Raw genomic sequence first — 19,877 nt, forward strand, 5'->3', positions numbered from 1 at the left:
TACATGCACTGTACAAGTTGTGGAAGGTATGATGGTTTTTTTTATTATCATTTCAATTGGTCAAGATATCAAAGGTAAACATATTGGAAATGTAAATATTTGAAAGTGATCAATTGTACTCACCTAGCATGCCTATAGAGGAGAGATTCTGCCTGGGGAAGATCAATCTATCGAGACTCCCCCTCCTTGATCGCGAGTAGGAAGACGAGGACTGGGAAGGATGAGAACTTAGTCCCGAGACGTGAGATCGATTGTCACTGTCACTGCGGAACTGATTACGAGACTCGTTGTCTCGATCCTTTACGAGTAACTCGTGCTGCTCAGCTGAAAGGTGCCCATTTTCTGACTTAGCTAAAAGTATAAAAACAAACTCTGTTCATCAGGATTTCTGTAGAGTTGTCTTTAATGGGTTCATTAATTTCAAAAGCTTTATGCTCTATGATTACTAATAATTCTTTCACGTAATTCATTTTGGGAGGATAAAGGATCTTTAAATTCCTGTAGTAATTGCAACTACTGAAAATGAGAAATGACTTACATGGTGCTTTCCTGTTTCTCCTCTGCATCAGAAGTCTATAACTGCAATATGCTGTTAGAGCTATGACCAAAGCTAAATATGCCCCTGCACTGCATACAACAATGATAATGGTCTTCATCATGTCTGAGCCTCCATTCTCAGTAGATTTATCAATGGTATATTCAATGGATGCTGGGAAAAGAGGAACAAATTCTGTTACAAAATTTAGTCTCTAGTATCACCACAACAACACTTTTCTTGGATATTGGTTTACTTTAAATTACCATATATATAGCAGACAAAACATACACCCCCCCCCCCCCCCCCAAATAAAAGAACAGTAAAAGGTACATATAAAAAAGAGAAAGTATCAAAGGACCATAAATCATGCATCTTTTATATTGTACATTGAATACTGTTTCATGCTAAATTTCAAGAAACAAAGGGTTTCATAATGACTACTGAAGTTAACTTGTTGACCCTAAAAATCACTCTTGAATTTAGGTGTAACAAATATACAGCATATTCTTTACATTGTGGAAGAACTTATTTCTGTGTAATTAATGTCCTGTGCTTCTAAAAGCACGAGTTCCCATCAAATGGTTCTAGCAAAGCTATACAATACTCTGTGCATCCCAAAAATGTGTCATAAAGTTAAAATGACAGCAAGTAAATGTTATTAGAATTCGAGTTTCATGTACAAGGAAAATCAAAGACTAAAACTCGAGATACATACTGGCGAAAGTAAGGAAACCCGAGATACATACTGGCGAAAGTAAGGAAACTCGAGATACATACTGGTGACAGTCAGGAAACTCGAGATACATACTGGTGACAGTAAGGAAACTCGAGATACATATTGGTGACAGTAAGGAAACTCGAGATACATACTGGTGACAGTAAGGAAACTCGAGATACATACTGGTGACAGTAAGGAAACTCGAGATACATACTGGTGACAGTAAGGAAACTCGAGATACATACTGGTGACAGTAAGGAAACTCGAGATACATACTGATGACAGTGAGGAAACTCGAGATACATACTGGTGACAGTAAGGAAACTCGAGATACATACTGGTGACAGTAAGGAAACCCTGAGATACATACTGGTGACAGTAAGGAAACTCGAGATACATACTGATGACAGTGAGGAAACTCGAGATACATACTGGTGACAGTAAGGAAACCCGAGATACATACTGGTGACAGTCAGTAAACCCGAGATACATACTGGTGACAGTAAGGAAACCCGAGATACATACTGGTGACAGTGAGGAAACTCGAGATACATACTGGTGACAGTGAGGAAGGCCTCCACTCGGTCTTTTCCTGCCACATTGGAAGCTGTACAGCCATATCTACCCTGATCCTCCATGTAAACTTTAGAGATGAACAAGGTGCCATTACTGAAAAGCTACAAATAAAGAAGAGAAAGAAACAGTGAAACAGTATAAAGAATGGTGAAGATGAATTCAATATTCATCTGAGGTCTCCATTTATTATAAAAGGAATAGCAACTGTTTTCATCAGAGTAGATCATTCAGAGTACTAAATTTTGAAGTTTCTGTCTGATTTACTGTAACAACACTACTCAGTTCAATTCAGATAGCCCTGTGTTTGATTAACTCTGCAAAAAGCAGAATTTATGGTTTGATTTGAATTCCCTTGCTGGTAGCCATGTAAAATGTAGCCAATAAATTACCACGTCAATTGAAATAAAAGTTGAGATTGATTCAAAACTCATCACATTTATACCTTACAACCACTTGTTTGAAATTCTCAGAGTTAATGGACCACAACCCTGCTGAAAATTAGTCAAATAAAGTCAAACTTAAACTTGACCAGTAGTACTTTAATTTCAATGTACAACCACACACCAAAAATCGACAAAAACTTTGAAGTCAATGAAATTTTCTAGTCCAGGGGGCATAATTCTGCTAATGGCAGGTCATTTGAACAAATGTCAAAACTTTATCTTTAACTCATCAATACACAAATACATTACAAAAATTAGCTATAAAACATCTGCAAGCATTGCAATTAAAGGAGTAAGAAAAAGAGCTGGAAAACTGTTAAATTTTCAAATTACAAGGGTCCCAACTCTGCTGGCAGTAAGTCAATGGACATGAAACTTATACATAATCTATAATTGATTGATATACAACTACACACCAAAAATCAACTTAACACCTGCACACATAGAAAGGAGAGAAAAAGTGCAAAAAACTATGATATTGTATGGAAAGGTGTTATGCATATGACCCAGTTATATCATAGTCAGGGCATAAATTTTTTTATTTACCTTTATTCTACTACTGTCTATGTCTTGGAAGTAATTTTTGTCCCAGCGGATAGCTGGCTTGGGGTCTCCAATAGCAACACAGTGCAACATCGCTGGGTGTCCCTCATAAATTGTCATATTCTTTGGCCTCACATGAAATCTGGGTCTTTCTGCAAATGAAAGAAAAAGTGAGCAAGCTCGCATACCCCATGCCCCCACAGTGAATGACAACACTACACTTTATGAATGGTAATGCTATGCATAAAATAAAACAAATTCTCATGCCTCTGTGCTTCACTGTATTATTTTCACACATGTATAGATGGCACAACTCAAGTTATATGTGATGTTATTTACAAATGTCAGTTGTGTAAAATATCTCAACAACAAAAAAACCCACCCCAGAAATATTTTAATTACATATGGCTGGAAAACCAGTTTTAACCAAGATGCACAAAATAGTATATTTAGACCAAACTTCTATTTTCAAAAGGGGTATAACTCCAAGAAAAAAAATCAAATTATTGACCCATCAATCAACCCTGTTCTTGTCAGCACAACTCCTCAAAATCAAATCCGAACTGCCTGCGAATATACACATTTATGGACTACAAAGTTCTACTGAGCAGTTTCAGAGGAGTTGTGCTGACAAGAACAGGACAGACAGACTGATGACAGGTCAATATCATTATACCTTCCACAACTCTTTGTGTGGGGTATAATTATAACCAATTATTTTCTTGGTGCAAATGATTATGAAAGTAGTATCTAAATTGTCTGATCTTTTCTCTGAATACAAAATCTTTCACTGGTAAAACAGTCCTAGTGGCACTAGAACTCCCTTTGGGTCACATTCAAACTTAGCAGTAACCTTGGTCACATTCAAACTTAGCAGTAACCTTGGTCACATTCAAACTTAGCAGTAACTTTGGTCACATTCAAACTTAGCAGTAACCTTGGCCAAATGATTTTGGTTCAGAGTCATGACACACTGGTTAAAAGCAACCTTTATGTGAAGTATGAACTTTGAAGGGTTCTCCATTATAAAGTTATGGAATGGACATGGATGGACAGATGGACATCATGATTTCTATACACCCCTCTGTTTCCAGAGGGGCGAGGGAGTCACAGAAAACTTACCAACAACATCTATGAAGACTGTTGCATTAATGGAGCCCTGCTTGTCATTATAAGCAGTACATGTGTACATCCCTTCATCTGACCTCTGAACCTTGAAGAAGTTCAAGGTGCCGCCCAGTGCAGTGAAGTGAGAGTCTGTGTGGATGGGTGTTGATTTCTGCCACATGATACGGACCGGTCCATCTCCCTCTGCTTTGCATGTCACTGAGGCATCATGGTACAGCTCAATGTTGGCATCTTTCAGAGGAGGAAAGAACTTTAATTTCTCTGAAAGAGAAAAACACTTATACACAATCAAACTTCTAAAAACTTAAGACCCTAACAATGATCGGGTGTTCTGAATGGTCTATGTAAATACATTTTGCATCATGCTAGTGATCAATGTCTACATTTTTTTAAAACTGGACCAGGATTACAAAACACTGGTAATGATTGATCTCTTTTGCAGAGTAGATAACAATAATGTCAAAATCTGAATGCAAGGATCCCATTCTTTCCTAATATAACAATGAAATTTCTTTGTTGTAAGCATCCATTGAGCTGCATAATTTAGTTGGGTATCTCAGTGCAAATATCTGAACACTGTAAGTCTTTTATTGCTCATCCAATACTGTATGGTCATTTAAAGCCTGGTAATCCCCCTTCATCACCTGCCCATTGACCTACTTTTGACATGGAGATAGGCACCCTGCGACTCCACTAAACTCTGCCCTGTGGTGTTGGCCACACACTTATAGGTCCCAGCATCAGCCATCTCAGTCCGCTTTATTGTGAGGGTACCTTGCTCCAAGTCTATGATGTGTCTCATGGAGCCCTGTAGGAAAACAGTAGAAAATTTGGGGTTCATCTATTATAATTAAAAGTTTTCACCCCTTACAAGCACCTGTTCCTCACCAGACACTCCTTCTTTCATACAATATATTAAGAATTTTAGGCATGGACACTGTTTCATCTCTGCAAGCCGATTAGTGCTATTCAATAAAATAAAGAAAAACTACAGAATGGGTACTAACAAACCAGCAGGGGAAAAGCAATCCCTTCTTAAAGAGGATCAAGGAAATTGAACAGGAGATTGTCTCTTTCCACACTGAATGGGGATTAGTCTGTTTCACTCTTATTCAGAAGCTGTGGAGCAACGGAGGAATATATTGTCATAGTCCCATAGCTGAATTTTCTAAAAGATAATTTTGCAATGATTAATAGATTATTAAAGGGACCAGATATATTTACCATAGCTCGGTATATCCTCCTCTACAGCTCAATGCTGAATAAATCTTATTAAAGTGAAAGAGCTTAACTTAGATACTGTTCAAGACTGCAAAACAAACTCTTCTCAGGATTCCTCACAAACATCCATAAGAATGCATTCTTTAAATAAAACACTCATAGTTCTAGGAACTGATGGATGGTACTGACCATTCTGATGAGTTTTCCATCTTTCTCCCAGATCACCGTGGTAACAGGATATGGGGTTCCAGCCACCTGACAGTTCAAGACCGCTCTATTGTCTTCTTCAACTGCCATGTTTAAGGGGGGTCTTCGAATGGTTGGGGGAACTGAAATATATATATATATAAAAAAATCACTTCAAGAGTATTCTATAAAATAAAAAAAATTTCAAACAGTGGTAAAAAATAAATTTCCAAGTAGATTGATGGGTCTTTCTAGTCTCAACGAAATATCTGTGACTTTTCTCTAACTATAATGGGTGAAAGTTGTGTGTGCACACAAACAAAAATTTATAGTGAAGAAGGTTTCATTCAATTTAATACATACAATTAAATGTGATATTTACTATGCAAATCTGGTTTCAATTCATGCATAAGTAATTAAAACTAAATTTACTCCTGGTTCGAAGAAAATACTGCATGTGGATTAGCCCTTTTACCATAACTCTTGTTTGTATTTTGTGTTTTTGCTCCCACAATTTACACAATAGAATCACCTTAACATCAATTACATCACCTAGGTGACAGGTGTAAATTTTCCAGATTTTTGTTGAAAATTCATTGCAGAATCAACAGTTCAAAGGATTTAGTGGGAGAACACCAGATGCTTTATAAAACTAATCTACATTGCAGTGAAGGTTGGAAACTTCCTAATGCTAATCTTGAATTAGTTTTTTTCCCTCTCTAGAACATTCTGTTTTTAAAACCAGCATCAACAGACATATCACTGAACTAGCAATATCATCTGTCATGTTTTAATCTTGTTAATGTTTAGAGTTCATGTACACTTTATCAAGGGTAAAATTTTATGATTATGATTAAAAGTAGAAATAAGAAATAAGTACCATTATTTGTAGCAAAACTTTCTACAAAATGAAACATTATGTCAGTATTCACGTTTGTACTGCGGCTTCATTAGTCACTGAACAATAATTTTCTTTTCTTTCGTGGTTGATGAAGACCATAATATCAATTACTCCGAATATTCATTCAAGAGGGAAAAAGAAAGGGTATTTGCTTACGAATTTTTATACCCATGAAATTGGACCTTTCACAAGACGGTGAACTTTGATGCCCATGAAAATGACATGAAATTACACGATTCATTTACCTGAAACAATGATCCAAACTTTCTGTTGTTTAACCCCTGCTACGTTTCTAATGATGGCAGTGTAATTGCCAGAGTCCATTTCCTGTGGTCTTTCAAAAATTAAATCAGTTTCGTTTACATGTATGTTGCCACTCTGTCCAATAACAAGGTCACTTCGGTCTCGCCATCTGCAAAGGGAAACAACTCATGATCAAGCATGTCAATTCAGTCTGCAGGCTTGCATGATGCTTCTATCAAAAGTTGAAGATTTAATTTAATTCAATTTGCTTCCATTGAGAACTACCACGATGTTTTTCCACAACACAGATCCTCTTAGCTTCAGAGACTAATTTACCAAATTTTGCCTCATTGATTTAATCTGATCTAACAAGTGGCAACAATGATTTTGAGGAAGACATGAAAATTGATCTGGATATCTGGTATGCTAGTCTAATCTACTGCCAATAAACTTCCTGAAGGTTAATAGTTTGCCACTTGACTTCTTCTGGAGTTCTTTCCTGTAATGTATTGTTTCAACTTCACTAAACATAAGGCTTCTTCCAACCACCTGAGCAGGTTCATTGGAGTGGAGAACCTCCACCAATATTGAAGCTTTGAAAAAGCAATGTTTTCAGACAGGTGGGGCGCTTTCAGCCAACTACAATACACCAGGGGCCATGTTTTCCATCAATGTCGATGTATAGTTAGGAGGATAAAACAGTATTCAAAGTGATAAGTTAAATGCAGAAGCCCTAGTGATGACAGACCTTTATCCAAGACCTAGGCTGCAGGAGGAAAGTTTTTTGAAGTGTGTGATAAAGGTTTCATGTCAAAATATCTTGACATTACTGACTGTAGATTTTTTTTTGAAATGTGCTCCTTGCTAGATACAAATGAAAGCGAAAAGTTTAGATATACAAAGATACAATTTACAGGCCTATTCAAACATTTCAAAAAGTAACTAAATAAACAGTCAGCCAATCTCTGTCTTTGAACTGACTACAGATTGCTAATTCTAAACCCGAATTCGATACAAACATTGAGCACTAAGACTGCGCAGGTGAAACTGCAAATTGAGCATAAAGATATTTCTCCCCCCCAAATATAATCACTGTAATCAGAAGACTTGATTATAAAAAAAATATGACTGTACTCAGACAAACTCATTCATTGGGAAACAAGGCTATGAAAAAAATTATTCAAGATGTGTCTGCTAGTCAACTGACCATAAAATTCATCACTAATGTAAAGATAATAAGCTATATGTGTGGTTCTCTATCAGCAAGCAGTCCAAAATGATGATTTTTCCATCAATATTCATAGAAATATTTCACTAATCGGAATGACATCAAAAGACACAGGTTTTCCTTGATCCTAATAAGCCACTTCTGATTTGAGCATAAGTTTATTCATATACGTAACTTTGACACAGATTTGGACAATGACAGGACAGAAAGTGAAACAACAGGAGATAGCCAGTTGAGCCTCTACAATTCTATGTTCTTTTGATAGTTATGAGGGTGTCCTCATGATCAATAAATTTGCCTTTTACACTTCCAACACTGACTTCTGTTTTATGTGATAGTAAGGGGAGAGTTTATGGACCAGAGTTTTTTACTGTTCAAGTGCATAATACACATGACCTCTGTAGCAATCTTCCTATTCAAATAAGCTGCATGTGGCATCCTAATTGTTTCCACGATCTTATATCAATGTAATCTAATGATTCTTCTCAACACAACAAATTCTGCCTACGATTTTCGCTTTGTTTCCAAAGATATATCAATATTGTATCTGAATTCCGATTTCTTAAAATGACATCTTCAATCAGTCAAGGAATCAATTTATCAATCTTAATATTAAACTTTAAAAACATTTTCCCCTGTTAGAATATTTTTCCACAGTAAATCTTTTATGATTATAAATCAAGATATGAAGATGAACCAAACTTTCTGTGACACTGATGGAATAAACTTAAAAATAGTCTAAAAACTCGCTATTCTATTAATTGTGAAAGAAAGAGAGCTGTATTCATTTCAGATTTTGCAATATTGAATTAAGAGCTTATTGATTTATCTATCTATGGATTATTATCACATTTCAAATCAAATTTGTCACGAGCTTCTTAAGGAACAAAGCTAAGGCACTCTAGGTTGAATTGGATCTTCTTGTTATAAAAGACAAGCCCCCTTGTGTTGTCATGGAAAACATGGACTTTCTGTTTCTATTGTCATGAAGATTTTAATTAAAATTGATTATAAAATATTTCCATTATTTGTGAAAAAGATAATCAAATATCAGTTACATAATCCACACAACTGATGCTGCTTATTGAGTACAGCTGAATCTATTGCATTCTAAAAAATTATTTTTCTACGTTAGAAAAGGCTAATAAGACTTATCTCATGACCATATAATCATGTTTATATGATAGATTTATATCTCATATGATGTAACTTTATTTTTGCTTACCATTATTTTTATAGAATAAACCTATCTACAGTTACATGAAATCACTGCAGGTTATTTTCTTACTGTCAAAATCCGTTTTCATTGATTCATATTAACTGTTTTCATGGATTCACATTAACTGTTTTCATAGTTCATATTTAAAAGCAGTTTTTATGTCTAGGTTTATATAATTAGGTTATATTCACTGTAGTTTTAATTTCATGGTTTTGGCCTACAGTGAAAATAACAAAAATTCAAACTGAAGTGAAAACAAGCTGTATACAGAGGGTGTGTATCATCTGTTATCATTTTACTTTTTGTTCCATTTTAATATAACTTTTACAAATTACTCACTCAAGAATGGGCTTCGGTCTGCCCTCTGGTGGGAACATTTTGACAACAAATCGGGTGTGCATTGGAATGACAATAGGAAAATTGGGAATTAAACGAGGCTCAAAGGACTCCATCTTGAACTCTTCCAGACCTGAAAAACAGTGAATCATGTATAAAGTTTTTCAATTAAGTGAATCCTTGCTAGGTCATGGAGACAAGGTTTTCCTGTAATCTGTCAATGTTAAAGGACTTTACCAATTGGTGAATTAGTAATACTTGGTCATCACAGATCTTTATAGTGCTGAGGAGGTCATCACTGGTGTGAACATCTGTCATCAATGTTTAGATCTGTCAACTGTTATCAGATTCCTTTCACAGGAGCAGAAAACCAGGACATTTGGCAATAAATTTTGCCAGAAGCATGGATGTTGAATTTAGCCTTAGTTATGTTATTGGAAGCTATGACTCTGATACTTTGCTTGACTGGGAAATAGATCTTCCATCTTCCATGTCTGATGATGTGACAATTTGTCAGAGAGATGAGGAACTGTCAGGGAATCAGTAGGGTGTTCTGTTGGGAGGCAATATCTACAGCAATACTGGTCAGTGTAACACCAGGCCTGACAGATCTCTGACAAGTGATGGACAGGTCAATAAATCTGGTCACCCTGCCTCAGAGACTCTTTCTGTCACTGGACAGGTCAATAGAAGAACAGACAAAACTTCATTACATCTTCATTCCAATCACCACAAACAAATGGTGCAACAATCATTGTGTGGCGGGTGTTAGTCACTCTAAACCGTGGATAGCATTTACATGAAAAGGACCATTGATTTTGCATTACATTGAAATCAGTTAATATAAATCTATTTGCTCCTATTGACAGCTAGAAAGTGTTAATTTTGCATGTTTATCCATTATAGTTAATCCAATATTCCATTGATTTGGCAAACACATCTGCATTAACAGAGGTAATTTGCTTCTATATGCATTCTTGTCTGCCCGTTATCTCCACTTAAATAGAAATCAAGACAATAGACAAGCTGGGCAGAGCTGTCAATGACGAAGCTCTGCCACTGGTTAGATTTGGTCAGACCAAACTCATAAATGATTAACCCGAGCTTGGAGATCATAATTTGAGTTAGAATTTCAAATTCAAATAATTCTTGCAATATTTCCAGGTAAAAGTTTAGTCATTGTTCCTTGTTACTTTAAGTACATCGGTAAATTATGCATGGGAGTCCCTATAGATTAAAAAATATTCTCAATAAAATATTTTGAGATTTCAGTGTACAGCCCCAGGTTGGGTGTTTGTAAAAGTTTGCTATGCAGTATCTACGTGTAATTTCTTAACAGCATGAGAAATCCTGACTTGGAAACCGAGATTTTAAATTCATTAGGGAACTAAACATCTTTCAGTATCATTTGAGTGAATTAATAGAAAATGTCAAGCTAATTCACAATCAGTATATCATTTTGTTCTCCTGAACCTGAACCAAAGCCGTTTTTGTAAAGTAGCTTCCACTCCAATGTACTTTTAATATGTCTGGATTTTTTTTTTGGAGGGGGTCATATTAATCGCCCCGAAAACATAAACCTTATCTAGTTACCAAACAAAATGACAAGAGTATTTCGGAGAGACCAATCCGAGGCTATCGGAATTACCACTGCTTTTATCTCAGTGTGAGGTGTGGATGATATAAGGTAAAAATTGGAATTATCTGGTGTAGATCAGGGTTATCCTAGTTAGGATCTAACTTTGGTTTAGCCTCCATCAATCAAATAAGAATGAGCTGCTCCCAAAGTGTTTGAATGATCATTTATCAATTTTATAACTAAAGTGATCAAAGTGGGAAAATCACCTTCAATACTCTTCACTATGAAATCAAATATACTCTAATTATATCTGCATTTAAAGAACTGAAAAGGGGGGATTACTACACCATTATGTTTGTTTTAAATTCTTCTTAGTTATTAATATTATATATACAATACAAGGTGAGCTGAATTTAGGTTTTCTCAAATACTGATATAACCAGAACAAATTGCTTAATCATCAAAGAATTTACTTTCATTTTTATCACACTGATCTATTTCACTGAAAAATGCGTAAACTGTAATGAAAAGTAAATACGATTTCTAAATTTAAATTTGACAAATAAATCACATTGATTATCACTGTAACCTTCAAGCACTTGCATCGCATCTGTCTTTAAAGCTCAACTCTCTTGCATTAAATAAATCAAAGTTCAGCTGATTAGCTGGAAGATTACAAAAAACTTGAATCTAAATTTTATTTCATAACGAATTTAATTTCATTTCACATTGGTTTTATCCTGGAAATGGTTACTTAGGTATTTAAGGAGAAATTTGATATAGATGAAAAGTGGAGGATATGTACAACAATACTTTGAAGTTGAAAATTTTCAAATTTACTTTATTTTGTCCAAAAATACAGTTTTAGCAGAAGGTAACCTGAAAAAAAATTTAAAACCCCTGCTGGACTCGAACCTGTGACCTACAGTTCAGCAGTCGGTGTGCTAACCTACTGAGCTACTCGGCTAGGTATTTAAATTAAAAAGGAAAAGTCAAATATTGCTGATATCGAATTTTTCATCAATGTTTTTAAAGGAAGTCAGCCATTATGACGATGTAGAGTACTACCTTAAGTTACATGTAGATCTATATGCTTCAACTTCTGTGATTTTTTAATGAATGAAGCTATAATATCTAACAATTTTACATGAGTATGATACAAAATGGTTTAGGACAGATAAATGCCATTTTTTAACTGCCAAGCAGTGTATCAAAAAGCGTAATCTGCTCCACATCGTTTTATGGCAAAGTTTTCCCCGCTAGCTTCATGTTTTACGACTTAAGTTTTTCAAATAACATGAAAATATCTATTTAATGGGACACAAGAAGCAATATCAATATTCCCGAAAACCTGTATTGTGACATCATCCGTGAATATCATATGGCATACAAAAGCAGCTGACCATTTTATATAATATGATATGGTTTTAAAAATGCCAATCAACCAATCAAATTATGTTACAATCAACCAATCAAATTATGTTACAAAAAAAAAAAAAGTTATTAAAAAACATTAGTATGTTATTCTCTATTTACTGACAAGTTTGTTAGTTCAGAGAAATGACACGGCATGGTATTGGTAAAGACAACGATAAACTAAACAACAAGCCTAATTCCATCTATTAATCTTATCCTAAAATGGCATTTTAATCACCATCTTGCATGTAAAGTTAAGATCAGAATATTTACCATCTTCATGTAAACTTCACCAATAAAAGCTGTTAAATGAAGCTGCACTTTGGTAACAAGAATTGTTTTCTATTATCAGCTGCTAAAGAGTTTCACCTTTTTTTATCAGTCATTCATCTTGCCCATTCATAACATCATAAAAATTGGTTTATCAAGATCTAACCACACTTCAAAGACAGCTCACCGCATATCATCAGGGAGAGGAAGCAATTCTCCTCAAATTCTTTAATAATTTTTCATTTTAAATCTTCATGCAGGAAAGGTGATATCTGATAAAATATTCCCTTGGTACTCAATACACAGGAATTTCAAAGGAGTCTTTAAATTCTAAATAATGTACTTAAGACAACACTGTTACTCTTTAACTCTAGAGACGGACATATCTAAGATTGTACTACCTTACACGATCTGTCTCTTCCAAAACACCTTCACCATTTTTATTTACAATATCAGTTATCATTTTAATATCATTTCTATTGATTGAAAAGTGTGTACATTTTTACTCATCTTTTAGAGCCTAAGAATTAATTTTGGATGAAATGTTGTGATAGAGACCAAAACAGAAACTGTAAAACTTCAGGGAGAACAACTCTAATGTTGATAGCTATTATGCTTCTAACCATTTGTGGAAGTAATTGGATTTTCATCATTCTTTTTCAGTTATAATGACAAAAGATTATATCATTTGATCTGTTTTGTCTCGACCAATAAGGATTTATTTTTCCAAAATGAGGTCACTAACTTCTGCTCCTTTTATCTTCTGGTTTAGTGCACTCTGACAAAGACAACAACCCTTAGTTTCGTTTTTCTAGAAAAGACATCCATTTCTTTTATTCTATGTAAAATCTGTATCATTAAGATTGATGAGAAAACTAAAATGGCTTCCTCTATAAGAGAAATTAGAGCACTTTATCCAGATAAAAGATGTTTTAGATGTCAGAGGGACAAGTTTCATGCACTGGCATTACCAGAAGCCCCCATCAGATTTTACAAACCTATCATTCTATACCTAGACACTCCGATCATTCATCTTCTTGGTAACAAGACATATTTTATGTCTGTGCAAACTTAGCAGATGAAATTCTATCAAGTTTGCTTTAACTAGAAAAATTCCTCTAGTTTTGAAGTAATTTTCCTCTCCTTCAAACAATTAATCACTATGTAATAATATATAAAACTGGTGAATCATTTAAAGCATGTTGAAGGTGAAAATTTTCTCTATCTGGGGGTTCTCTCCTTTCAAGACTCCCTGCAATATGTGTCTTTAAAATGAGTGATACACGAAGCCTGGGCCACTTCAGTTGAGAAATGCAACATTAGCTTAATGATGCACATTTTAAAACTTTGTGAGAGCTTTCTTGCTGATGGAAACAAGGCATCTTCGTATTTCAGGATGAGAGTTTACAATGTGTATGTTAGAAACCTGACTGTTTTAATTTAGCAATAAGTTCAGTTTAATTTTTCAGTCTGGTCCTCTGAATCTGGATTTGATATGATCAAGGTTTCCAGAATACATGTTCCCAAAATCTCTTGGCATCTGCCTGATGTCGTTTTGTGTTTTTCTTTTGCTATGGAATTTTTAGGCCTGTGTCATTATGCTCCTTCCAATACTTCCTGGAGCCAGACTTCATTTTCTCTTCAGAAAGTTCCTAATGTTTTGATTTAAGGTTACATAAATGTAAACTATGCAGCACAGCCGAGCATATCATAGGCACTGAATAAACATATTACATGTGCAATAGAGGAGCAACACCCAATTAAACGTGGAGGTATAAAACTTGTTTAGAATAGAAAACAAGTGCTCAAACGACAGGATAGAAATATTTATTTTTCTTTTACCCTTTATGGCCTATTAAACTGTGTTTTGTTTTATTTCAGTCTCACAAGTCTATTTCCACCTTGAAGCACAGGAAATGATAAGGTTTCAAATTCATTTCCACAGCGGAAAAATTAAAGTGAAGTGGAATGCAGATCATTTTAGTCTTCTTCAACCTGCAGGTCTGTAGATTAAAGGTTTGGAGGAAGAATACAGTACTACAAAATGACTTCATCTGACTCTTTACTACTTCCTTCTAAATCTGACCAAATCTAACCATTGTGATACCACAACCTATATGTTAGAAGATACTTTAAATCACTTTTCATTTGTAAGAACTTTATTTTCACATAAATTTGTAGGATAACTATACCTCTATGGGAAAATTAGGTTTACATGAAAAATGTTTCACTTATAATATGACAAGAAAAGACCGGGGAAATAAAGTTATCACTAAAAATAAGTAATTACAGTCCTTGATAATCACTGATCACTATGGGGTCAAATTTTTGTGATTTGATTAAACACAGCCCTTATGGGTGGGTTTCTCTGTTGTTGACCAATTCACTTTCTTGCATTTGTGGGTGATTTGAATTCATAGGTACAGTAAAATACAGTTACAGTGAACACACTTGTAATGCATTATCGCTTTTGGCAAAGTGATTTTCATTTCCTGTAGACCGCCACAGTGGTCTTGAGGTAGAGCGTTCGCCCTGCATGTGGAAGTTCGGGGTTCAAATCCCGGCCGCGACAGACCTAAGTCGTTAAAACAGGTAGTGACAATTCCATCGCCAAACGCTCGGCATGAAGTGTGAATGTCACAGGTCCTCGGAGATTACCTTAAAAACGAATGTCCAGTGTCACAGTAGGTGTGGCATAATAAAGATCTCCCCCTGCTCAATGGCCGTAAGCACTGAGCATAGGCCTAAATTTGAAGCCCTTCACTGGTCTTGGTGACGTCTCCATAAGTCATTGAGAGAAAAATTCTCGAGAGGGACGTTAAACAAGATACAATCAATCAATCAATAATTTCCTGTAGTTTGAAAACATATCATGAACTTAATGGAAGTATCGAATTACGCTTAAAACAAATCAAAATTGCTTGTCCCTAGCACTTCGCTATAAACATGTTTTACTGTATAATTATAACATAAATACAACAAAAATTACTGAGACTGTCACAAGTCATGCTCACATTTGCTACTTACTGGCAATGATTAGTTCTGAAGTAAATGTTTGGGAGGGGATTCTTCTGTTAGCTCCGAGGCCCTCACATCTATAAATCCCCTCATCAGAGGACCTCACACGTGAGAAATAGAGCGAACCATTCTCAAAGACTAGATACCTGAAAACATACACACATACTTATAACATACTTATAACAAGGGAATTCAAGGGAAATAGAAGTTGATGGTTTTCTTTGTTGACATAATGCTGCCCTCTCATACAATTCAGCAATGAAAAAACACACCAAAAAAAACCGTACTATGAAGTTGTTCACAATATTGTAATTTGCATTTTAAATACAGCGAATGACTTTAATGTGCATCTGTGATATACATATAAAGTCTGCTGCCTCTGTTTAACTTCTGAAGAGCAGCCAAAATATTCTCTTTTTATGACTGCACCCCCCCCCCCCCCAACCCCAGCAAATCGATCTCGACCACTAGGGGTAGGATTAGAGGGCCTGTAATTGACTTCATGCAAGATTGACTAATTGCCACCCTAAAAATATCATTAATTTGTCAGAGCCTGTGATGCCCAGTGTTAATGATCATCTGTGAAGCAAATCATTACTGTTATTTCTTCGATGAACTCCAGAAAAAGCAGATTCTGCAAGCAGCAGGATATTGCAAGCATAAAATCTGTTACAGCAGTTAGGATTAACCAACAAATCGAAGTTCGTGTTACATTTTTCTATCAGCTTTAAACACTTTTTGTACTAGCTTTAATATCTCCTAACATTCTGATCCACTTGCATTCGTGAAAAATTCACAACAGGTCCATAGGCCACAATATTGCTCACCCGACCAATTTGTGTATTTTCTCTCACCTGACCAATTTGTGCATTTTCTCTCACCCGACCAATTTGTGTATTTTCTCAGGTAATAATTTTATTTATTTCTTTAAACATTCTGGCCTCACCATTGTGCCCTGGGTAAATTCACAACAGGTCCATAGGCCACATTGCTCACCCGACCAATTTGTGTATTTTCTCTCACCTGACCAATTTGTGCATTTTCTCTCACCCGACCAATTTGTGTATTTTCTCAGGTAATAATTTTATTTATTCCCTCAAACATTCTGGCCTCACCATTGTGCCCTGGGTTCATCTTAATTTGTCAACCTACTGTAGATTCCTTATTTTATGCGAATACTTAATATCGTGAAATTACAAGTGGATATCAAATTGCGAGAACATTAATTAGTAAGTGGACTATTAATTAAGAAATTTTACATGTATTTCACTAATTTCAAAATAAAAGCAAGTAATTTCAGGTGCGTAGCTGCCTATACGCAAGTATGCAACTATGTACTTATTATTTGCAAGAGAGAGAGAGAGAGAGAGAGAGAGAGAGAGAGAGAGAGAGAGAGAGAAAGAGAGAGAGAGAGAGATTTGCAGTTAAAAATATTTGTGCCTCAAAAATAACTGCATTATATAGTCCCGGTTTATAATTCAATCAGTACAATAATGTCCATTCAATCAAATTTAAAGTCCTTTTTGAATTTCAAATCATTAACATCATGTCGAATATCGCTTTAATGTACATCATATGTGTACATGTAGTAAATGGATTAGGATATTCTTTGTTATCAGTAACATTTACCATACATACCAGTCGAAAACAATGAAAAAAAAATCATTAAATGAATGTACAGTCAGTCCAAGTACACACAGTGAGTTGGCATGCTAAAACACTTTAGAAAATAATTTTGTGAATTATTTTGGGTCTGGAAATAGACAAGAAACCCTGTTTCTATGTACAAAAAATAGATGATCCAGGAGCTTCTGAGGGCTTTGCCCTATAGCCTCCACCAGGGCATTGCTTTGGACCCATTGGGGGCCCCCAGACCCCTTGCCATACTTTGTGTACACTTCATTTTCTTTCTGGCTATGCACCTGAATTTATTTCTCAGGTGGTGCCTCTCACTAAATTACACAATAATAAATATTCCTCGCATATATTTTGGAATCTACAATATTATGTCCTTGCAGTTATTGAAAGAATTTTCCTTTATATTTCTATGTGAATATTGAGATTCCGCCATAGTCACGGATCATGGTTTCAATACAAGAGGATGCTTTGCAGTTCTGCAGAAGAAATTTTCAAATAATTTTCCTGTATGTAGAACTTGAAACTCTTGTGTGGCCCAAGTGACCAAGATTTGAAAAACCTTTAAACCTTCCTTATATAGAAAACTTTCAGGCAAGTTCCAACTTTTCTGGTAAAAATGGTTCTTGAGAAGATTTTCAAGAATTCATCCTGCTAATAATTTTCAATTTTTTTTCCAAAGTCTTGGGGGAAAAAACATAGTGCTTCATTTGAAGAATCTTGAATCTTTTACTCATTCTTAAGAAGCAGTTAAAAAAGATGAAAAGTTTACACTAGACAGACAGACATATACCATAAACAAAAGTTCACTTGAGCTCAAATTCAATGCTAAAACAATAAAGACAATTTTTGTTGAAGTTTCAAAAACATACCCAAAATAATGCATATAAGGATATAATTCTATCATACCTGACGTTATCAAGCATAAACAACGTGGATCAATGTTTTTAAAATTCTTTTAATTTAGAATGAAAATAATACCATATCTTTACAATCTCGCTAAAAATTTATCTGCCTGGGGCATGTATATTGGGGGCTGTGGTAAGGAATGGACGAGGGGCCTGATGCCCTTGTAGTATGTATATTGGGGGCTGTGGTAAGGAATGGATGAGGGGCCTGATGCCCTTGTAATCCCCATCAGAGCAGTTAGTGACCTCTTTATTAATCAGCCTGGGGTATGTATATTGGGGGCTGTGGTAAGGAATGGACAAGGGGCCTGATGCCCTTGTAATCCCCATCAAAGCAGTTAGTGACCTCTTTATTAGTACATGTACCATACCTGGAACTGTTCAATATCTTTTCATGGAAGGAGAACCAGTCAATTCTAGTAGCTTCCTGAAACGGACAATCCAGACGGGCGGGATTGTTTCTCAGTACTGTCTGGGATCGTGTGAACTGCCTCTCAATCAGATGAGGCGTATTGGGGGCTAAAATAAAAGAACCGAGAGGTCACTTCAGACAAACGAGACTAAACGACATTTTTTTATATCATTGTTTGTTATCCTGCAGTAGTGTATGAAGACATGGGGTGTAGCTTTACATGTAATTATAGTGGAACTCTGTAATCTTAACACCTGGATCAGGAGAGACATTCACTCTGTATAGCATGCCACTGTCACATATTTGTTTGGTTTTATCATAATATGTATCCAGTACCCTCATGAGGATGAAGTTCCATTAACAACCAGAGAAAACGAATCTGTCATAATGATAAAGATGAGGAGGAAGATAGCATATAAAATTATGTCTTCTGACAAAATAATCTTCAAAAGTTTGTGAAAATTTACATTTATTATTCATTTTTATATAAACAATCAGGTGATGAAAAGTAAACTCTCTGATAAATTTCTGACATTAGTTTTTCGAATTTCACAGCATTTGGCGTCTTCAGAAACAGTACATTCAGCATGAGTCTACAACATGCATCTCTGGAGAGATTTTCAATTCAGCATATGTTACTCAATTTCAATTGAGTGTCTTCAATCCAAAAATAAATATTTGAACTACCTGCTTAAAAAATCTGTACTTAATTTATTTTGATGAAAATTTTGATAAATGTGTAAATAAAATATTGACTAAACATTTTACAAAAAATGAATGACGTTTGTGGGTATGGGTGGCCATCTTCACAATCAAATAATGCACATAACACTCATATTTCCATTCAATAGTTAACAGAGAGTGTCAAGAAAGCTACTAGATAAATTAAATAAACAACACTGAGTGATAGATCTGTGTTTATGACATTTTTTTTAAAGGAACTTTATCAGATCGTTTCATCTTCAGAACACTTTGCTTCTCAAATCAGATGACACGATCACAGGACAGGTTTAGATAGGATGTCACATCAAGTGACGACTAATCGTGGGTCTTTGTACAAGAAGTGTTTTTTACCTGAAAAGTGAGCCTTCGTCAAAGACGACAAGAATCAGACAACGACTTTAAAAGCTTAAGGATCTGACAAACCAAAGCGGAATTAAAGAATAGTCCAAGTGCTACGTTCCACAGCGTATTTACCTAGTAGCAGACGTATCAAACTAAATTGGGTAGGGATGGCAATGAGTATTTGGTATCAGAAAAATTTCACTCATCTGCAAATCATTAGTATCAATTACCTTTATTAATGCACAATTCACAGAAGAATTTGGTTTTTTTTGTGCATTTTATATAAATTCTACC

The 19,877-nt window shown here is 35.2% G+C and overlaps 1 protein-coding gene across 1 annotated transcript in view; it reads right to left on the reverse strand.

The window, feature by feature from the left end:
* The window catches only part of LOC125649465 (inactive tyrosine-protein kinase 7-like), a 54,935-nt gene that overhangs the window by 3,129 nt on the left and 31,929 nt on the right, over positions 1-19,877 (reverse strand). The window contains exons 5-15 of the mRNA XM_048877013.2: positions 18,478-18,625; positions 15,573-15,709; positions 9,284-9,413; positions 6,500-6,666; positions 5,357-5,496; positions 4,607-4,754; positions 3,941-4,207; positions 2,822-2,970; positions 1,813-1,933; positions 539-709; positions 124-351 (exon numbers count right to left, since the gene is read on the reverse strand). Coding sequence (XP_048732970.1) covers positions 124-351; positions 539-709; positions 1,813-1,933; positions 2,822-2,970; positions 3,941-4,207; positions 4,607-4,754; positions 5,357-5,496; positions 6,500-6,666; positions 9,284-9,413; positions 15,573-15,709; positions 18,478-18,625 — 1,806 coding nt within the window. The remainder of the gene's footprint in view (positions 1-123; positions 352-538; positions 710-1,812; positions 1,934-2,821; positions 2,971-3,940; positions 4,208-4,606; positions 4,755-5,356; positions 5,497-6,499; positions 6,667-9,283; positions 9,414-15,572; positions 15,710-18,477; positions 18,626-19,877) is intronic.

This window comes from Ostrea edulis, chromosome 5, assembly GCF_947568905.1.
Source record: "Ostrea edulis chromosome 5, xbOstEdul1.1, whole genome shotgun sequence".
NCBI lineage: Eukaryota > Metazoa > Mollusca > Bivalvia > Ostreida > Ostreidae > Ostrea > Ostrea edulis.